Raw genomic sequence first — 21,539 nt, forward strand, 5'->3', positions numbered from 1 at the left:
ACAAATTCACACGAAAGAACAGAAGAATTGTTACACACGTTTTTCTATACGGTACGTGTCGTATCAAAGGAAAGTAGGCGAGTTGTTCTTCCCAGAATTTCTTGTTTCTTCCGTATTGACTTACAGCAGATATGATTTTATGGAAGTTTCTTCGTTGAAAGGCAAATGTCTGACAACATTGTTTGCAGACGTACATATGCTAGAGACTTTGTGAAAGTTGCTTCCAAATTGTGCCCCCTAGACAAGGCGATTCCAGTAAGCGCCATATCAGACTCTGAAGAATGCACCGATTTCTAATCTCCCGTTTTGTTACCTACACAGGAGCCGGGATAGCTCAGTCGGCATAGCGACTGGCTGCGGGCTGGACGACCGATGGCTCGGAGTTCGAGTACCGATAGGGTCAAGAATTTTGTCCTCTCCACGTCGTCCAGACCGGCTCTGGGGTCCACCCAACCTTCTATTCAATTGGTACCGGTGGCTCTTTTCCGAGAGTAAAGAGGCCGGGGCATGAAGCTGATCACTCACCTGCAACTAGTGTCGAGGTCAAGAAAACGTGGATCTATACATCCACTCCCTCATACGCCTTCTGGCGTAGTGCTTAATTTGTTAAGCACAGGGACAACTTTACCTGATGTCACCTACTCAAAGTATGATGCCCATTCACTTAAGTTTTACCTAAACAATACTGTTAAGATTGTTTCCTTTTTCCTAAGCGAATGGCAACATTACCCCTGGATATCACACCGTGTGAGTGTGTGCCATGTTACCGACGTTTCGTAGCTACGAAACTCGTACCTGCTGCCTTCATCTTCATGGCCGAAGTATATGCGAGGGTTGGAACTTTAATAGTGGCAACTATTTATTTACAACTGATACAAAATAGATGCATGTTTCGAAGTTTTACTGTCCTTCAGTATAGTCACCAGCATTGTGTACAACCCGTTGCCAGCGATGTGGAAGCCTTTAGTAGGGCTTGTTGTGTTGATAGTTCGAATGGAGCGGTCTACTGCCTGAAGAATCTCTGGAACAGTTCTGAAGCGAATGCCACGAAGTGGTTCCTTCATCTTAGGAATCAAGTCGAAGTCACAAGGGCTTAAGTCCGGGGAGTATGGTGGATGGTACAGCACTTCCCAGCCCCTTCGATGGAACAAATCAGCCACAGCTTGCGCTGCATGCGGCCGAGCACTGTCCTGCAAAATGATGGGTGGGTTCTGCAGAAAGTGTCGCCGCTTCTTTCTCAAAGCTGGTTGCAGGTTGTGTTCCAAAAATGAACAGTAATACTGCACACTGACGGTCTGCTGTCAGAGAACGGTATGCGTTAGGATAACACCATCACAGTCGTACACGAGAATCACCATAACTTTCACATTGCTGGGGTTCTGACGGACTTTTGATTTTCCCTGTGACCCGTAATGACGCCATTCGTTCGATTGGCGTTTCATTTGTGGCTCGTACTGTTTGTCCCATGCCTCATCCAGCGTAATGGTACGGCGTATCAAAGCCTCTCCTTCGCGCTCATAGCGCTCCAAGTGTTTACGAGCAGCGTCGTATCGTAACCATTTCTGCATTTCCGTCAGATCATGCGGAACCCATCGTGATGCAATTTTTCTCATGCCCAGGCGTTCCTCGAACGTTGGACAAATGTAGTGTATATATAAGCCCAACCCTGATAATGAAGGCAGCGTGTACCTCCAAAATGCCGGAAACCTATCCCAAATTCATACGGTGCAATAAGCAGCGAAAAGAATGTTAACCGTGAAAAGGTAGAATCATTAATTCGAAGACTTCTCTATTGGCGTTATAACCCTGTGTGGGTCTTGGCCTCCTCTGGAGATTTCATGACAGTAAGTTCTTCCGTGGTGGGGTCGTTAGCACCCACGCCCAAAATCTTCTGCAATTAAATTTGCTTTGAAAAACTGGACCCTATCCGTTGACCTATCTGGCATAAGTGGCTCTATCAGGAGCTTAAGCTCCGTCAGCACAGCTACTGCGTACTGAATTAATTATGATCCTCATAATTGTGAATGACATTGAGATTATGAAACTCATAATCGGCTCAAATTGAGGATAATAGCAGGTTCTGGAGATTATATTTCATCTGGTCCTCTAACTTTTTCCATAACAAACAAAAACAAACTCCGTGGCCTGTAGTACGCAAGCGAACTATACCGACCGAGCGACCGCCGCTTGTCGGCGAAGTTAGTGCCAACTTCAGCGGAGGGATGGTGTCGCGTGGTCAGCGCAAGGATCCTCCACGGCCGTTAATCTATGTTTTCTAGACCGGAGCGGCTGTTCCCTTGAAACAGCCACTCAGTTATCCTCACGAGGCTGAGTGGACCCCGTTCCAGATCCTCTACTTCTCAGAAAATCTTGTAGCACCGGGAAACGAACCCGGACCTCTGGATCTGTAGCCAGGAACTCTGACCACTAGACCACAGAGGCGGTTCATTCTGCCATAAGAGCAGAAGAATTTCTGTGAAGGTGTCTGGAAGCTTCAGAGACGCCTCAGAGTACGAATCGGAAGGTGGAGTAACCTCAGATCTAAGGACGGGGAAACAGTCGAAAGCAACTGAAAGTCCGAGTTGGGTGCTGCCAACACAACAGGTCATTATATCCATAAATAATGTTGATACGACTGCAGAGCCTATATATTTCCTACAATGCGATCGTATGGAAAAATAAATATCAATTAAAGGAGAAAGTGCGGGTCAAATCAAATGTTCGATTAAATTTTCAAGAGGATCTGAATGAGGTTGAGTGGAATAATTGTGTATGAGAGGGTGCATGGAGGGAAGGGATGATCGTGTTTCGTAACCTCCCCCAACCCCTCATAATTCAAGCCAACCCTCCTCCATACACAGCAGTGGGGTAAAGCCTATAGGTTTTTAGCTACGCGGAATGGCCGCTGGAGTGGGAGGGTCAACGCATGCGCCCCAAAATTTCAATACACACGTGACGTCACGGTTAATACTCCTCCTCTTGCTTCTCTGTCTTGCAACCGCCCTATCAGTCTGCACCCCGAAATATAGCTTCCATTGTAGCGAAATATCACAGTGCACAAAGTCGGAAGGAAGCAGCAAACAGGACATTAATCACCGGTGCTGCGTTCTGTTGGTGACAAGTATGTTATTGTTGGATTGTACTGTGCGTCATGGTGGCGTGGAGGTAGTCCAGGGTTGAATTCAACACTCTTTAGACTGTTATCCTTGTAGTGGACATTGTCGTCATGTATTCGCCGGAGAAGATGATGAACGGGAAACCGTCACTGCACCCTCCGATCAGCGCCCCGAGTTCCTGCTTCCCTGGCCGATATTCGCCCACCTACCGCTCGCCAGACCCCATGAGGAGATGCATGCCTAACCCTTCGGTAAGTTGCCCCCGCAACATATCTTCATGTGAGTAATGCTTAGGCACGGTGTGTTAATTAGATCCTAGATACAAAGTACTTCATATCCATAGCAATTACACGTATATTAAAGATAGGAACTGAAATGGAAGTCATAGCTGTGTTACAACATCAGGAATTTCACGGTTTGAGAATATAAACCTTACTAGAGGCTAAGTTGTTCATATTTATACAGCAAAGACACTACAACAATTGAAGGAACGCTTACAATTGTTTAAAACATTAGGAATACGCTCAGAATTCCTGGGTTTTTGGACTTTGTCAATCGTTTGGTATTCTAGAAACTAGATAACGCAACGTTTTGGAATTTGGATCTATTTCGGTCCTCAGGTGAGGGAGGGAAGACACCTACTCAGTTTAGTCCCTTAGAAAGGGCTAACCTCAAACCTCTATCACCTGAGGACGGAAACAAATACAGTTTCCGAAACGTTGTGTTTTCTATTTTCTAGAATACCGGACGATGAGCAAAGTCCAAAAATCCAGTAATTCTGAGTGTTATACACCAATAGGCATATAAAAGATATTCTAAAGAAAATTAACTTCATATCTATACAAAAAAGGCACCAGTATTTATTAGAGGATACAGGAATTGAAAGGACATGTATAATAGAGTAGGACATTAGGAACAGTCCTGCAAATAGACATGAACATGGGTCCATGAGTGAGGGCCCAGAGATGAAGTACCCCATTTCTGTACAGAAATGGGAGTAGTGTTTATGATTTGGCAACAGAAAGAACGCTTAATATTGTGTAGGGCATTAATAACATAAATCATGCTATCATACACTGTGTATGAAAAAGATTCAGGGGGAAAAGTACTTCATATCAACATGGGAATCACATTAATAGTTGTAAAAAGGAATTGAAAGAAGAATCAGATTTTGAAAGCCAATATGAATGAAGCCTGCAGATGTATGCAAAATGAGAAGGTTTTAAAGAAACCCTGACTACTTTATGTTCCCGTAGATCTGAGTAACATTAACTGAAAATTCAAAAGCACTTGGAATCATGTAAATGAAATTGTATAGACAGGCAATGAATATGGCACAGAAACTACTGACTCTAAAGAAATTTACATATCCAAACTATTTTGTCGCAACGAAACTGAGTGACAACAAGACACCACTTGGAAGATACAAGTAAAATAAATACTTTGGATCGCATAGGGAAGTGGTTATCGACTAACAAACGCTATCTCTTCGTTCGCTGTGGTATCATCACTGTCTCAAATATTAGATTTCTTATAATAGCAAACACTTCCACGTTAATGTTATAAGTTCATTAAGTCATTTCTTCTCCAGAGCTAAATATATTTTCCATAAATAGATATCCCATTAAAATACATTATACATGTACTGATTATAAGACGCTACCAATCAGAAGTGACGTGCTGACATGCTTAAATTAGATAATTTTATCTAGTTTTTTTCTATGTTGTAGGAAAATTTTATTTCAATATTCTTACTCATAATTTTCTTTGTATGGGGAATTGTGAGATATCTTCTTTGCTCTTACACTTACACTTACACTTAGGAAGTTTGGAAAGCACAGATATTGTCCGGAACAGACGTGTAAGCAGAAAATCAAAACGGCTGGGGTCTTTATCTGTTGCAGCAAAATACATTTACTATCGCACGCAAGCGAGAGTATTATTCGTTAACGAAACACCAGAGGAACAACTTTGTATCAGAAATATCAACAAGTCCTGAAAACACACATGTAAGCCTACTGAATGGGGCTTACACATAAAATATATTAAACACATATAAAATGAGAAAATACGAAATGATGACGATCCTGTCATTTCTTCACCTTCAAACTGGTCAGTCGTGCTGGATGAACTATAGTGTAAGATTTGAGGTTTTCACGGTGGTAACTAAGAAGAATGTCGTCTTCTGGGATTTGGAGCCGTGTAGATGTGTGTGGACGTTTTGGAGGAACATGTCGACCCCATCTTCAGGATGCAGCCATCTGCTCACGCAGGTTTCTCGCTCGAGGATTTTTATTAAGTACCCTGAAGATGGAGGCGATACTTTCCTCCGAAACGTCCGTGTACACAATATCTACACGGTGCTACATCCAAGGAGACGGCATTCTTTAAATTATAACGGCTTATTTTAAATCTAGTAAGTGTAAATAATACTCGAATTCGGAGAATGGTCTATGAAGGTTTGGTAAGTTTATGTTAGATTTGGTAATTGTAAATGCGACCGACAGAGGCTAATTTAGGAGGGTTTATGTTGGTTCTAGTGAGTCTGCCTAGACACTCACATGATCACAATTATTAAGAATATCAGTGGAGATTTATTAAGCTTGTATTACTTACTTACTTACTCATGGAGCCGAGCCCTGCTGGAGGAGCTGCCAATTCTGCAGCTACTGAACAATTTCCCAGCATTTTATGGAACCTGAAGGTTCATCAACTATCGAAATTAAGCTTGTATTAGATCTGGTAAATGTGAATACATTCTAAATCCTGAGACAATGTACAGAAGTTCAGTGACTCCTATTACGGACTGAATTCTGAGCTGCTGGTGATAATTAGTTAATTTTACGTGAAATCTTCTAACATAAAAACTACTTGTGGTCTTGTTGAGGGCCATATATCCATTAGTTAAATTCTGTTAGTTCTGGTAACTGTAAATTGCTACTGCCTGACTTTCAAGGTGTTACTTCCCGGGATGTGACACAATGTAGTCTGGTAGAAGCTCACCGGCGATTTAGATGAACGTAGCTGGCAGCAGGGTCTTCTTGCTGGTTACTTGGCAAACTCTTCGATCCTGTATATGGGGACAGTTGATCCTTCCATGCTGTCAGTGAATTTCCACCGACTACATTGATATTACTGAAGGAAGAGATTTATGAAGCGAGACGTTGGGATGGGTTGAGGTGGCATGATATACGTACGAAGTTCCATGCTGATTGGTTCAGCTGTTCAAGAAATGTTAAGGTTTTCCCAGCAATTTGAAAGGCTGTAATGTTGGTATTATTGATGGGTAGGATTTATAATATACACCGTTGAAATGGATTCGAGTGGCACGCTATAAGTACAAAATTCATGCCGATCGGCAGATGAAGTCAAGTAATATTACAGTTATCATCGCAACAGTTTGAAAAACTGTGATGTTGGTACTACTGATAGAAGGGATTTATGAATTACGTCGTTGTGATGGGTTCAGGTGGCATGCTATACATGCAAAGATTCATGAAGATCGGTAGAGTTGTTCAAGCAATATTAAAGTTTGGCCTCAGTAATTTGAAAGGCTCTAATGTTGGTATTATTAATGGGATGATTTATGGATTATGCCGTTGGGATGGGCTCAGATGCCGTGATATATATACCAGGTTTCATAGAGATTGGTTCAGCCATTCAAAGGTTAATATTACTACGGCTCATAGTCACCGTTGTGAGAAGCTCAGGTTTGACAGATCAGTGGACTGAGCTAAGTGAGAAAGGTCTCTGTTGAGTCTAGTATACGCGGATACAACCTGAGATCAGAAAGATATAGGATACACGTCTTCACTGTAATGTAAAGTTCCTCCAAACCACGCATCAGAATCGGACATTCAGGAACAAAAGAGAATGTTCACACTTGCGCAACTCTTGTCAAATGCAATTCTCCTTAGCAGGGGAAATATATTGATTTATTGGCTTTCCTTACGAGTTATTGGTACGTTCTCATTTCTAACAAAACCATGGATCATGACGGACATTAAAAATTAAATTATATGAAGTACATTCTACAGGTTTTGAAGGAACAATTTATAAACAAATGTATTTTGGACAGAAAGTAATCCATTAACTTAGAAGTTCCCTTAAACTGATAATATTTACAGGTGTAATCTGTATTCTCCATTATGACATATTTACATTGGGAAAATGTACTGAATCTTCAGTCTATTCCTTCGTAAATTAAGCTTCTATTCCGTCATCAAGGTAACAAATTTTTCGGACATAAATAATCAAATGAATGTATGAGGGGTACGCCTTCTCGGCCCTTGCACCGCGACCTCAGTGGTCTGCTGTGCTTTAATCAATTGAATGACGATAATTATTAAACGTTAGTGGCTAACTAAATGGAGAGTTGACACTCAGGAGTGTGACGCCTTGTATTTCTTCACGGTGAAAGTGTTATCGTGAGTCTATCGCAAACTNATGCAAAAGTAAAATTTTGTTTTATTTGGAAAACCTGAAAGCAAAAGTCAACTTGGCAAAGGAGAGGATAGTGTTAAGGAAGGCCTTAAAGAAACCGGATGCGAAATTCTGGATTGGATTCAGTTTATTCATGATAGAACCGAAATATGAGTTGCAGTGAGCATGGGAGTTCCACATACTATGGAGAGTCAGTAAATAGGTAACAAATGGAAGTAAAACAGCTGTAATGCACTTCCAGATTCATGACAGTCTAGTTAACAGACGCGCATGCGCATGTTCAGATTTTGGTTTCAGTAGTCAAAATGGCGACCGTGCTTGAAGGGTGTACTAACGAAGAGCTGCGTTTTGTTGTGCGTTTTTTTTTGTTGGCAAGATGACTCATTCCAAAAGATACTCATAAAGAAATTGTTCCTGTTTACCGTGGGAAGTGTTTCTCGCATAAAGCGGTTCGAGAAATGTGGCAAATATTTCGCTGATAACGAAGGGGTTGAAACGGAGGTGCGGGAGTGGCTGACACAACAGTCAAAAGATATCTATGCTGCGGGTTTCGACGCACTAGTCAATAAATCAAATTATCAATCGAAATCCCGTCTGTAGCCACTCAAAATCATGACAATATTAAAGATGATCTCACAGATAGTATGATGGTGGGAACTGGACAAAACTGAAGATTAAGACCACATAGAATTGACGCTTGTAGTTTGACGGATAGATTCCAACATTTCGAAGGAATATTCTGTCTCCATCTTCATGGTAGAAGAACGATGAAAATGGAAGAACTGAGGAACCGTGGTTTAGTCTCTGATTCCCGGCAGGACGGACAGGAAATTTAGCAGCTCGTCTTTCTTAATTCGAAATTAATTTACCCTGAAGATAGAGGCAGTAAATTTCTCCGATAGGCTGATTACCACCTACCAGACTAAATTTAACCAGATTCCAGAAAATTATGATCTGGATTTCCACGACGTGAAAACAAATATTTCATATGTGTTTGCTGCTGTTCTTTATGTCAAAATATTTAATGGGCCCAAAGAATCACGTAAAACTACGTTTTGGTCTCAATCAGAGACGTAAAGTTTCAATACAGTTCAATTACATTTATGTGAAACATAAACGGCTGGTCTATAGGCTTATGTACAAAGTACATGGAAGCAAACGTATATTTATAACATAGATCAGCAACTATTTAATTATATTATGGCGTATTTGCTCCCTGCAAGAACTGCTGAGGCATAGAAACAGCCGTTTCTAAGTAATACGCGCACGCAACAATGGAACAACGGTGTTATGCAGCCCGCATCTAGGCAACGGCTCGGTGAACACATTTCCGCGCAGGCCCAAAGACGTCACATCCAACCAGTCCTTAGCTATGACGTGAACAGTGTTTTCCGTGTGGTCTGCGCTATGTAACAGTAGAAACGTATTTTCTGCGTTGTTCGTGCCACGGCTATATAAACCGACCGCGCTTGCAGCTGAGAAGAGTTTTTAGTTAATTTCCGAGGTTCCATGATGATTGAATAAGAAACGGCAAGAAGGCTTCATAATGATTTTAAGTGATCATGTCTGTGTTGAGATCCGTTGCTTGGAGACGACCAGAGGAAACAGAGAATCCTGGTGAACTGGAAAGTGTGTAAATCAGCGATAGCGCTGTATTGATTGTAATTAAGATAAATCCAATCATCCAAACTAGAACCCGTTATTTTCGTCACGCGTACCTCCCTACATGTGACAATATAGAATATTATACATGACTGTATGTGAGCGAGTGCTCTGAACAATTCACAAACTTTCATGATATTTAATGATGGACTTTCTAACTGTACAGTTAATGGGCTGTCAATAATAATGACACTGTCATGCTGCATTTGGGTACAGGAGCTACTGTTTATCCCAGTATCTGTCTGGACGCACTGACGGGAGGGCAAATAAAAGCGTGCTAACAGAAGAAGACCGAAGGTTTTGATTTAACACTTATAAATTTTAGAAATTTTGGAGTTACTGGGTTCGAATATCGCCCCGGGGATTCCACTGTTCTGGCGGGTTCCTATGGTCTTGTTAGCTGCACTTGGAAAATGATGGATAATAATGAAAACAAATTAAATAGGCCACGACATTTTTTCCGTTTTATGTCTACTTTATCTCTAATTAAATAGCCTATTATTTCATAATTAAATACTGTTATATTAAAATATTTTTGATACGTGCTAGCGAGAAAATTTGGAAGGGGTTCAAAATCTGTAAATCCCCTATAGAAATAATAACATGAAAAATATGTACAATGAAATATTCTGATAAAATTTAAATAAAATATTTTTTTCGTTCGGTTTTGTTACCGCACTAATAGGCCTACTTTTATCATTCTCATTCTCAACTTTTCAACTCTTCCATGTACTTATATAATGTTTGTAGAATGATGGAAACAGAAAATTGTGTTTAAATTGATACTGCGCTATTATAAGAAGTTCTTTTAGTCTGACAACTGAGTTTCTTCAACTTGAAACTTCCTCTGCGTAAGAAAAACCTTCAGGAAATCGACCATGAAATCCTACCACGTCAACCTAAACTTCAATATGACGGTGAAAAGTAATAATGTTATAGACTTAACAGGAGATGGTCTATTAATAGGCATGTAAGTGATGCTCGTTCGTCAGATTTTGGAGAAAAAATGGGAGTACGATGAGACAGTACATCAGCAATTCATAGACTTCAAGAAAGCCTATGGTTCAGTTAGGAGGGAAGTATTGTGCAATATTCTAATAGAGTTTGGGATAACCATGAAACTAGTTAGGTTGATTAAAATGTGTTTGAACGAAACGTATAGTAAAGCCCGTGTAGGTAAACATTTGTCTGATAAATTTCCTATCCAGAATGGTCTAAAACAAGGGGATGCTTTATCGTCACTCCTTTTCAAATTTGCTTTAGAATATGCAATTAGGAAGTTCCAGGGAAACCAGGTGTGACTCAAATTAGACGGGACACATCAGCTGTTGGTCTACGCTGATGATGTGAATCTACTGGGTGATAATGTAGATACCATAAAGAAAAACACACAAACCTAATTGACGCAAGTAAAGAGGTTGGTCTAGAAGTAAACGCAGAGAAAACTAAGTATATGTTGCTGTCTCGTCAGCAAAATGCAGGGCAAAATCATGATATGAAGATAGGAAACAGATGTTTTGAAAATGTGGCACAGTTCAGATATTTGGGAACAACGATNGACAGGAGGTTGGAGAAAACTTCACAATGAGGAGCTTCATAACTTGTACTCTCCTCCAAGTATAATACAGAATGATCAAGTCAAGGAGGATGAGGTAGGCGGGGCATGTAGCAGGAATGGGAGGGGGGGACGAGGAATGCGTAAAGGATATTGGTGGAAAAGCCAGAAGGAAAGGGACCTCTGGGAAGACCAAGGCGTAGGTGGGTGGATAATATTAAAATGGATCTTAGAGAGATAGGATGGGATCGTATGGATTAGATTGATCTGGCTTAGGATAGGGACCATTGGAGGGCTCTTGTGAACAGGTTAATGAACTTTCGGGTTCCATAAAATGCTGGGAAATTCTTGAGTAGCTGCAGAATTGGCGGCTCCTCCAGAAGGACTCAGCTCCATGAATTAGTAAGTAAGTAAGTAAGTAAGTAAGTAAGTGATGCCAGGGGTTAAGTGGAGGCTTTTGTCACCCGATGTTGGACCCGTGGATTCCACAGAAGTGGAGAAGTTCTCTGTTAGAACGTGCTATAATGAGTTAGACAATTAGTGACACGAATTAAAATTTCTATCGCAAAATATTTAGTTGAATTCGTTAATTTTGTTACGTAAAATACTTAGTTTGGAAATTAACTATTTTATAGAGTGTGAGATTTTTCTGGAACTGTTCTGTAATCTAACGTTTAGACCCGAGTTGCAAATTAATTGTCCGGAAAAATTAATGAAATTCTGAATTTATATATATATATATATATTTAACGACGATAGTGATCTACTAACCTACCTGTAATGGCGCTCACTCAACATTCCCGACCAATTTTCGATTTATATTTATTTATCCAGTTTTATAATATTTTCCTGAGAAGTAGTGGGTCTGGAATGGGGTTCCACTCAGCCTCGTGAGGATAAATGAGGAGCTATTTCAAGGAAATAGCGACTCCGGTCTAGAAAAACGAGATGAAAGGACGTGGGGATCCGTTGCGTTAACCACGAGACACCCCTCTCCCTGCAAAATTTGGCACTAACTTCACCGAAAAGCGGCGGTCGCTCGGTCGGTATAGTTCATTGGCGGACTACAGGCCACGGAGTTAATATTTTCTGTGTTGTGCATATGATAGTAAAATATGATAATATTGTGTAAATAGCGGCATAGGCCCGATTATATGTTTCTATACACCATAATTTTCGCAGCCTTGGTCCAGTACACGTTAATATTACGGGCGGTATCTTCGTATTGGACAAACATCGCCTGTCTCACGAAATGTAAGGCACGAATTGAAATACTGATGGCGACAGAATGTACAAATATTTAATCTGCATGAGGTTTCTAATGTTGATATGCCTATCTGATCTGTATAGGTCCGTGCAATTGATACATCGGTTTAAATACAAATATTACTACAAACAAATAAATGTCAGTTGTGTTAACTGAAAGGTAATTCGTATAAATATTAACCAAACATTTGGTTTAACACTTTATTGTCATTTATATTTTCAGTACAAATGCTTTGCAGTTTCCCGAGTTGTGACGCTGTGTATTCTGGTATATATTTAATGACATTTTAGAGGAACGTGCCGCCTCCTTTTTCAGGGTAGAAGAGTTTGTATGTTTGTTAGTAGTGTTGCTGATACGGATGAAACATAAGTAGAGCAGCCAGTACCCGAGCTGGTATTCGAAACCTGGCCACCCGGGATGTAAAGCAAGGGGGGCGAAAGTTACTTCGCGTGACTCCTTTCTCGGGAGCTGGTTTTGAAACTGGGGCCTTTCTCAGTAGCCTAAGATATGTTTTCGATTAATATTAATACATACACATATTTAGCTAAATTAACTAGCGATATCCGATTTGACGCATTATAGAGATCTATTTTACAATTCTCCTTTTATGTCCCAAACAACTTAACATAATTATATTAAATTTGGTTGTGGCGGTCTGTCCTCCATTATTGCCTGTCGATTTCCACTTGTACATAGAACAATTTTAAGCATATTTCTTTATAAGACAGCTTATCGTATACACGTGTATAGCCTATGTAATAAAAAATCAAAGAAACACATCATAAACATTTCTTGCAAACATTAGTAGGAATATTCTTTGATTGTGAAGTTCTGACCTAATTCACGAATACACGAGTTAAGGCAAGTTACTAAGGAGATCCTGATGACTATGTTTCCCGATATTACAATTAAGGAGCCGGGATAGCTCGGACGGTATGATGATGGTCTACGGGCTGGGTGGCCCGGGTTCAATTCCCGGAAGTTTAAAATAGTTCTCTTCTACAGAACATTCAGACGGGATCTCTGGCCCACCCATCCTCCTATCCAACGAATGACTGGAACTGTTTTCCTGGGAGTAAAGCGGCTAGGAGTTGAAGCTGACCGCTCACCTCCTTTTAGTGCCGAAGTCAAGAATGGTGGAGTTATACCTACACTCCTCCACGTCTTCATGACACAGTGATTAATTAATTAAACACAAACGTAACTTTACCTTTTAACACTACGATTAATGACTATGCAATGTAATATATCTGCTATGAATATTATTGTTGTCTATGATGTGACGCCGTTAAGTTTGGTATAAAAATTATCACGGCCGAGGCTCTAAAGTTTATTGTCATTTGGGATGTGACTTGTGAAATTCTGCAGACCGGTACAAGCGTTCTCCTGAAACATTCGATACGTGTGCCAAACGCGCGTACGTCATATATACAGGATAATACAAAACAGGAGACTGCGCATGCGTGTTATGCCGTTCTCTTACACTTTTCACACACTTACACAGGTCTAAACATTGTATTCGTAACAGTGCCATATGAACAACGGGGATGTAATTTAGTTCACTGTTTAAGGTCAGAATGGCCGGTCGCAGTAGCCGCGCAGTCCAAGCCATGAACTGTCTTCGCTCTCTCGGACGCTGTGATCGTGGGTTCGGATCCCACTTAAGGCATGGATGTTTGGTGTGTGTATGCGTTTATTCTGTGTTTGTGTTGTCCTGTGTTCAGCGCCCAAGAAGTCTAACCGTCTGCATAAAAATGAGTACGGAACTGAATAAGAGGCCTCAGTGGGCTGGAAGAGACATTGAAGAAACAAATTAACGTAGGACTCAGGGGTAGGAGAAAAGGTATCAAGATATAAACAAAAAAGGAAAAGGGAGAGGGGTGAGAATACGAAAGAAATTAATTCGAATTTCAAAGTGATTTTCCGCTTGTTATTTATTATTACACTAGTTCAAAGCTCAGAATATGAACCTGTACATAACGTGAGCAATACATTACATGTATTACAAAGAATTAATAACAGAACCAAATACACTTATCTCAAACCACATTTTTTATTTGTTTATTGCGTGGCGCTGTAATCGTGGTAATTCTTGACTACGTAAACAGAAGAGCAACTAACCGCGAAGTAGAATTCTTGCTTGTGCGCCAGCCGAGAGTGGAAATACACACTACAGGAAGCCTCTACATTATGCATACCAGCATCTAACATTCATGTCAACCAAACAGAGTACGGCCCGATTGTCATCTGTTCTCACAACACCTACTCATTACCCTCCTTATTTCAAATGTCATCCTTATGCATTATTTAGAAAAAGCAGTTGAATAACGAGGCGAGTCACTAGGACTGTCAAACAGGCTCTAACATGGATGATAATACTTGTAAACAAATATGACGACGTAAATAGTTTATTACACAAAACGATCGTCGAGTTCTGTCAATACGTCTAAACGGTATTTACAGTTTATGCATAATTCAACGGCTTTTATATACAGCGGTAGCACATGGATGGTATTTATAGCTCCTGACACTGTGAGACTTCTTACAGAGATTAGGGGCGTCACACAACTCACTGTGAAGATTCCGCTTAAGATCATAACAATTATTTATTTAAGATATAATTTATTTGTTTATAGTTTTCATCCTGTTGCATTAAGTGTAACTAATAATACATAATTTCCCATAAGGGCAAAAATCTTTTTATTAATTTGGGTTACATTCCAAATTTCGACCCTTAAAAGGTCATCTTCAGGTATTTCCAGTTACACATTATTAGTTACTGAATATAGAGATTTCACGTTGAAATTCAGTAATAAAAATGTATAACTGGAAACACTTTAAGATGACCTTTTAAGGTTCGAAACATGTAGTATACAAAAAAAACGAACATCGTGGTTTGAGTCCGCAAGCAAACCATACCGACCGAGCGACTGCCACTTGTCAGCGAAGTCAGCGTCCCGTGGTCAGCGCAACGAATCCCCACGGCCGATAATTTCGGTTTTATAGACCGGAACCGGTACTTTTCCATTCAAGAAGCTCCTCAATTATCCTCACGTGCCCGAGTGGACCCCGTTCCAGACCCAGTACTTCTCAGAAAATCTGGTAGAGCCAAGAATCGAAACCGGGAACTCTTAGAACTGTAGCCAGGAACACTGTCCACTAGAACGCGTTCTAACATGCGTAATTCAAATCAATATAAAGGTTGCTGCGTTGACGGCGAAGTTTGTATTATTAAATATAACTTATTGATCCAGATATAATGGATGAGAAGTAGCGATTACTTTTAACGGAAGTCAGAGAGGAAGGCGTTATGTTTGCTGTTCCTTCTCTGCATCCAGTGAATAGAATTACCTCAATATACAGAGATCCCGTATGTCTGTCTCTACGTTTCTTCAGCGAAACTTCTCATCATGTGTCCATGGCATTTGTTATGGAAGAGTTTGAGAAGACGTACCCCAAAAGTATGGAAGGATCAGTTCATACAGAGTGAGAGTAGGCCAGTATCGCTATGCCTCACTACTGCAGCGAAGTCTACACACATGTAGAGTCTAAAGAGATCTGACGATGATGTGCAACACCTACATATGGACTTCGCTTATCGTCCATATTCTAAGGAACACTGTCATGGGTTTGTTTAAGAGAAGATACAAATTATTTCAACGGAATCAGTTCTTACAACTGAAATTAAAATATCACGTCAAAGTAAAAAAATTCAGAGCGACTGAACACTAGCCAACACAAGATCATCCATCATCAGAACACAAAACACCCAGAAGGAGTCCCACACCAAGGAACAATAAAATAAACAAGATAAAATTGCAAGCAAAAAGAATTCCTCATCCGAAAACAAGGAATTCGGCAAACGAGAAGCAAAATGACAACAGTTCACGGTGTATAAACACAAAGGTCTGATAAAAAGTAGTGGCAACACCTCTATAGTTCTGGAATGACTTTATCACCTGAGGTAAACACACTTACATTCCTTCAATATAATCGCCTCCCATGTGTATCACCTTCTGCCAAATTTGTGGAAGGCGTCGTACACCATCAGCGCGTCCACTTCTGTTGATGTCAAGCAGTGACCGCCCTACAGCACGAATAATCTCCTCTCTTGTGTGGTAACGTGTCCTTCGCAGTGGTTCTTTCATTTTGGCAAAGAGATCATGATCGCACGGACTCATGTCGGGTGAGTATGGCGGATGTTGCAGTAACTCCCATCGCCAGCGGCGATCAAGGAGATCCTTGACAGCGTCAGCAGTATGAGCCCTTGCATTGTCATGTAGGATGATGGGGTTCGTTGCCAACAAATGTCGTCGCTTTCTCCTGAGTGCTGGACAAAGATGATTAAACAGGAAACTGCAGTAGTAGGCAGCGCTTACTGTCTGTCGTTGAGGTACAGTGTGGTACAGTATCGCTCCATCAGTGTCATATGCCACAATGAATATCACCTTCACGTTACTTTGTGTAGGGCGCACTTTCTTTGGACGAGGAGAGCCAGGATGCTTCCATTCATCTGATTGTCGCTTTAAGTGAGGTTCGTATTAGCGAGCCCAAGTTTCGTCCAGAGTGACGATCCTTCCAAGGAAGTCGTCACCTTCCCTCTGGTACCGGTTCAACAAGTCCTGTGCAATTGCATAACGTTGCCGTTGTTGCACCTCGGACATTGTATGGGGTACCCAACGCGCTGCAATTTTGCGGTATCCAAGAATATCGTGCAGAATGTGGAGCACGGTTTTGTGACATACGCCTACCNATGGCATCCCTCCCTTCACGGAACAGTTTCACCCATCGTGCCACTGTGCGATATGACAGAGCAGCATCATCACATGCTTCTCGCAGTCCCTGATAACAGTTTTGTGCCCTACAACCTTCTGCAACTTCAATTTTTATCCAGGAGCGTTGTTCTTGTTTCGTAAACATGTTGTTAGGATGCTTGAACTGAGCTCCTGCACTTCAAGACGATGCACAATGCAACTCAATGAAACACAACCAGAGCCACTGACTGCACTACTTCAACTGAACTTCTGCTATCAGCTACAGACGGCGCTAGTGCCACCTGACGCACATATTTCATGTTACAGCAGCGTGGCCACTACTTTTTATCCAACCCTTGTACACACAAGTCATCTGTGAAGAACCACGCATGTATCTGCAAACCGCTAAAATAAAACTAAAACAACAAACTCTGTGGCCTGTAGTCCGCCAGCGAACTATACCAACCGAGCGACCGCCGCTTGTCGGCGAAATTAGTGCCAACTTTTGCAGATAGAGTGTGTCACGTGGTCAGAGCAACGGATCCCCTCGGCCGTTAATCTCGGTTTTCTAGACCGGAGCCTCTACTTTTCCATTCACGTAGCTCCTCAATTATCCTCATGAGGCTGAGTGGACTCCGTTCCAGAAACCACTACTTCTCACAAAATCTGGTAGCACCTGAAATCAAACCCGGGACGTCTGGGTCTGTAGCCAAGAACTCTGACCACTAGACCACAGAGGCGGTCCTGGAATTACATACATTCGAACAAGTTGGTAAAACTGTAAAACACACATTGTAAATTAATAAAAAGTAGACAATACTAAAACTAAGTTTTTATTTCACTACAGTATATATATTTCTAGGAGATTTTGTTTGGAATTTTCGTCCATCATTCAGACTTCAAAATAAAACTACAACGATTCAAATATAGAGTACATTTCCAAAACGTTATATTCTTCAAACGAAAAATCAGAACGACCGCCGAAGTTCAAATAAATGTCATTAAATATACCTGCATTCGTTAGGGGAGGTGGAGTCCAATTGTGTTCACTCTGCACGGCGGCCACTTATTGGCCTATTGTGGCCTGCCACGGGTGATTATGATGGAGAATTTGGTGGAATGAAGCTTGTCAGGGGAAACCGAAGTGATCGGAGAAAACCCGCCCCAGCGCCACTTTGTCCACCACAAATCCCACTTGACAAGTCTCGGGCCGCCGCGGTGGGAAGCCAGCGACTAACAGCTTGAGCTGTGGCGCGGCCGAAACAAACGTGTGACTAAATCCCAAAGAATAACTGTCAACATATATGCAAGTTACAGAAGTCCTTTACACTCAGCTGGTGTTCAAATGCACCTAGTCAAATATTTGTGAAGCTTATTGAAATTTTACTCTGTTAAGCAGTCCCTACTCACTACGAACATCGAAATACAGGTACTAATCACTGTACATGTTTACATGCCGTGATGGGCTTACTCGATACAAGAGGACAGTGATAACAAAGTCCTGGAGAGCACGCGGCACGTAAGAGCGATGTTGATGCAGATAGTTCACACGAAGATCTACAGGTTATGGGCCTATGACCCATAATCTAATATAGCTCAATGTAGGGTCGTGAAATATATTTAGAGAAATGAAACTGAAATATGATCCAGTAAATGAAGTGAAGTCAGCTGTAAAGCAACGTAAACACTTAAATGTTGAAAAGAGAACAAGAGTAAAAACGTCTTCAGACATTTTTCTTCGTTATTAAAGTTATAAAAGTAAGGAGTTAGATTTTCACAAATCAATTATATACTTATCTGTCCATCCCAAATATGTAGACACAGAGAACAGACAAATTCAGCAAGGAGTTCATTCCCACACACCACCGCAACAGGCAAAATATCCACACCTGGAGACCAGGCGAAGCGCGGTTGAATCAGCAATTTTATGATTTTCTTTAAATTAAAATAATGTCTTTATAAAAAAAAAGTAAAGCTATCCCTGTACCAGGCCGTGAAGGCCCATGGGGTTGTGAGACTTTGAGGGTCCCACATTATCTAGACAATCGGCTCAAAGATGGCGGTAAGGTTGTCAGCCTTACGCGCCGGCCGCGCTTTACTCCCCAGGAAAATTATTTAATTAATTCCTGGTACTCGTTTCTGTTACGTAACATAATAAAATAACAGTATAACATTTTAAACAAGAGTGTATACATCTGATGACGGCTGAGGCCGAGATATGCTGTAATAAAGTACATAAACAGGAAAATAAGTGTTGAATTTAAGGAGGTGGTTACGTCAACACGAAAATAAGTGTTGAATTTAAGGAGGTGGTTACGTATGTTCAAAAGGCACTCATTCGGAATTCATTTAGCCCACTGATATTAATGTAGAGGTTCTTGCGAAGGTTCTTACGAGCTCCCACTTTACCTCAGTAAAACGATTGGCAGTACCAGGAGAACTTGCTAACATTCGGCACTACATTGGGTAGGCTGCTGGGAGGGTCCCTACAGAAGGTCAGGAAGCGGCACAGAAGGGAGAAATGGCGCTGATACTTCGGCCCAACCTGTAACTTAATCACAATACCATCTGATCTACCGTCTTATAACCTACCTTAGTAAAAATGGTACATGTAAACTTGTTCCTGTGCTTAACTAATTAAGCACTACGCCAATAAGGCGTATGGGGGAGTGGATGTAGAGATCCATATTTTCTTGACCTTGGTACTAGCTGGAGGTGAGTGGTCAGCTTCACACCCTTGCCGCTTTACCCCCGGGAAAAGAGTCCCCGGTACCCATTGGAGGAGGAGAGGAATCTTGCTTCTACCGGCACTCGAACTCCGACCTCTTGGCCGCCCAGTCCGTAGTCAGTCGCTATACCGAGTTACCCCGACCCCCACCCTGCCTTAATTTACTTACAAACGCCCATCGTCGAATGCTGCGTTAATTTACCAAGATTCCAGATAACACATTCACGACGTTTTCATGTGATCCTTTCCAATTTTATCTTCCCATCTATGTCTAGGTCTAACAGTTCTTATACTTCCCTGAGGTTTACCACCTACCTGTGCTAAAAGTCATATATTTCATCCTTTATGATTTAACAATTCTGTAATTATCTACTTTCTCATGTTACTACAGCTTTCCCGTTTTTTCACTGCAGAAGTTTCATGTTACTTTCCTCTGGGTTATGGCGCCATCTATTCTGTACGTGGGTACTAACGTTTCTAGAAAATCTACTGTCTCCTTCCCTGCAGCAGGAAGGTGAAGGCTTGTCCGAAACGTTGCTAAGCACACACAATTCTGTCCATTGTAATCATAACCCAGAAGGACAAAACCTAAAATTTCATTACGTCTTTTTCATACCAAGAATAGCGGTAGCGCATTCGGTATAGCGCCTGGCTACGGGCTGGATGACTGAGGGTTCGGAGATCGAGTCCCGGTAGGATCAAGAATTTTCTCTTCTCCAAATCGTTCAGACCGGCTCTGGGGTTCACCCAACCTCCTATCCAATGGGTACCGGGGTCTCATTCCCTGGGGGTAAAGCGGCCGGGGCATGAAGCTGACCACTCGCCTTAAACTAGTGTCAAGGTCAAGAAAATTTGGATCTCTACATCCACTCCCCCACACGCCTTCATGTCGTAGTTTTTAAGTCGTTGAGCACAGAGACAGCTTTACCTCACCCTTACCTTTTCATACCTTCATTTGAAATTGCTCTTCAATTTTTGGTTTATTCATGCGTCTGCTATTTAAGGGCTATGAACTTCGCAAGTTATATAACTTAAGTGAAGTGTTAATATAATTATGACTGCTAAACGGGTCTGTACCTCGATGTCCGGACATTCACATGAGGAGGCCTACGTCAGGATAGACCATAAACTGGTGGAGACTCAGTGCGTCTGATCAGTACAAGGCTCACCCAGCCTGCTCTTATCAATTTTGTATGTGTTCTGAATTCCTGCTATATTTAGGGCACGTTACAAATCAATTTTACGTAATCGCTTATGTAAGTTTCTCTATCACTCCAGCTCGAACCAGGAACTTCCATGTAGCACAGGAAGTTGCGGGGAAAAATTCCCATGTTTATATTCTTCTTTCTCTATTGAACGAACAGCAAAAAAACATAAAAAAATTAATCTGTTAAGTGTAAGGTAAAAGGCAAAGTTGTTCTTGTGCTTAACTAATTAAGCAATACGCCGTAAAGACGTATGGGGGAGTGGATGTACGAGTATTAATCCATTTATTATTGACCTCGGTACTAGTTAGAGGTAAGTAGTTAGCTTCACGCTCCGGCCACTTTATTCGTGGAGGAAGATCCCCGGATACTCACTGGACAGGACGCCGAGTGGGCTCCAGAACCGGTCTAGACGATGTCGAGAGAAGATGAATCTTGCCACTGTGGGACTCGAACTCCAACTCCTCGGAAATCCAGCCCGTACCCAGTCGCTATACCGGCCGCGTTATCCCGACTCATAAAACTGTTAAGTGGCATACATTATATATATATACCAATATATGCGTATGTGTATGTATATATATATATTGTAACATGTTGCGCGACTGAGAACCCCCCTCCTCTCCACGGTAACGTAGCGCTCCCCGCCACTCCCCTCCGCGGTGACGTCACGCGGTGACGTAACGCGCAACGCTAACGTAACCGTAATCAACGTCCTACTGTGACGTGGCACTCATTACGCCACAGGCAAGCACTGCAGCTATATAAGTGGATGCACAGTGCGTATCGATCAGTTCGAGTTCGAGTTC

The 21,539-nt window shown here is 41.5% G+C and overlaps 1 protein-coding gene across 2 annotated transcripts in view; it reads left to right on the forward strand.

Annotated features, from left to right (window-relative positions):
• Positions 1-3,066: 3,066 nt before the first annotated feature.
• The window catches only part of LOC111864372 (inhibitory POU protein), a 124,088-nt gene continuing 105,615 nt past the window's right edge, over positions 3,067-21,539 (forward strand). For both annotated transcript variants that reach the window (XM_033751412.1, XM_023851582.2), the window contains exon 1: positions 3,067-3,367. In XM_033751412.1, the coding sequence (XP_033607303.1) occupies positions 3,227-3,367 (141 nt within the window). In that variant the 5' untranslated portion in view covers positions 3,067-3,226. The remainder of the gene's footprint in view (positions 3,368-21,539) is intronic.

This window comes from Cryptotermes secundus, unplaced genomic scaffold (genome assembly GCF_002891405.2).
Source record: "Cryptotermes secundus unplaced genomic scaffold, Csec_1.0 scaffold346, whole genome shotgun sequence".
In the NCBI taxonomy this organism is placed as follows: Eukaryota; Metazoa; Arthropoda; class Insecta; order Blattodea; family Kalotermitidae; genus Cryptotermes; species Cryptotermes secundus.